The 1498-nt window shown below is 63.8% G+C and overlaps 1 protein-coding gene across 1 annotated transcript in view; it reads left to right on the forward strand.

Moving 5' to 3' along the window:
* Positions 1–496: 496 nt before the first annotated feature.
* Positions 497–1498, forward strand: part of AMSG_11730 (uncharacterized protein) — a gene marked incomplete at its 3' end in the record, with an annotated part of 3508 nt that continues 2506 nt past the window's right edge. The window contains exon 1 of the mRNA XM_013905299.1: positions 497–1482. Within this exon, the coding sequence (XP_013760753.1) occupies positions 556–1482 (927 nt within the window). The 5' untranslated portion in view covers positions 497–555. The remainder of the gene's footprint in view (positions 1483–1498) is intronic.

Here is a 1498-nt window from a genome sequence, read left to right on the forward strand (position 1 = left end):
CGTGGAGAGTAGCTGGTGGCAAAGAGGAAAGAGGGTAAAGAAAGAGTGACCTTTACGGCGTTTTTAGGTGTTCGCCTGCGGCGAATTGGGCGGTGGCATGCGGCCGAATAGAACGATGGAGTGGGGGAGTGGGGGAGTGGGGGGGGGGGGAGGGGGGGGGGGGTGCGCGCAGAAAAAAATTGTCCCGAGAGGGACCACAGCCCGGGGGGGCGGGGCGTGGCAGCGGAAAGAGCTCGAATTGACTCCCTCAGCAGGCGAGGCGAGGTCAAGAGCGAGGGACGAGCAACGGCGAGGCAGCTCACTCACTCACGCCTACACTCGGACTTTGGCGTCTTCGCCATGGCAACTCGGCCCGAGCACCTCCGCGTCCGGCCGCCGGCCATTGTCCTGCCCGAACTTGACGGCGGTGCAGGTGATGAGAGAGGCGCAGGAGCTAGTGGAGGCGCAGGAGCTAGTGGAGGCGCAGGAGCTAGTGGAGGCGCAGGAGCTGGCGGGAGCGATGGCGAACGTGGTGGAAGCGGGCAGAGTGACTGGCGAGATGAAGAGATCGAGGAGATGCTGCGGGCACCGGCATCGCCAGACGTAGAGGCAAGGATGAAGAAGGCGCTGTACGCGCGGTATCCGCCGGGGCGATCGTTTGCGGAGCAGTACGCGCTCGAGTCGCGAGTCAATGCCTCTGCTCGGCAGAACCGAGCCATCTACGCCGCGATTCGGCTGAAAGACGGAGTGCAGGTGGCAGTGAAGGTCATTTCCAAGACATATCCTCGCCAGCTGGCTCGAGACGAGATCGATGCCCTCCGACGTGAGGCGCTTATCCAGATTGCCGTCTCGCGCCACCCGCACTGCGTCACCCTCCTCGACTACTTTGAGACCAAGAAGAAGATATACATTGTGATGGAGTACATGGATGGTGGAGATCTGCTCGACTTTCTCGGCTCGCGCCCAGGCTCGCGGTTTACCGAGGGTGACGCCCGTGCACTGCTCGGCACCCTCGCCGGCACTCTCGCCTGGCTCCACGGCCACTCGATCTGTCACCGCGACCTCAAGCCGTCCAACGTGCTGCTGGTGTCGGTGCCCGAGGGCACCGATCTCGTCCCGGGCTCGTTGCCTGGTGGATGCCTCGAGGGCTACGTCGTCAAGATCTCTGACTTTGGCCTCTCCACCTTTCTCACCTCGGCCATGACGACGCCGGTCGGGACGCGGTCGTTTGCCGCACCGGAGCTCCTTAACTGGTCGGCAGCAGCGTCGCCGGTGGCCGGCTCGTCACCGCCAACATCATTGGGCAGGCGGCAGAGCTCGACGGCATACTCGGAGGCTGTCGACATCTGGTCGTTTGGCATCATCATGTACATTGTGCTCATCGGGACCATGCCGCCAACGCCGCTTGCCTTCCCGCCGTTCGCCACGGCCCCGGTTTCGAACGAGGCCAAGGCCCTCATCTCGGCGCTCATCCATCCGGACCCGGCTGAGCGGCCGAGCGCGGTGCAAATACTGTCCT

Source organism: Thecamonas trahens (genome assembly GCF_000142905.1).
Source record: "Thecamonas trahens ATCC 50062 unplaced genomic scaffold supercont1.10, whole genome shotgun sequence".
NCBI classification, from domain to species: Eukaryota; order Apusomonadida; family Apusomonadidae; genus Thecamonas; species Thecamonas trahens.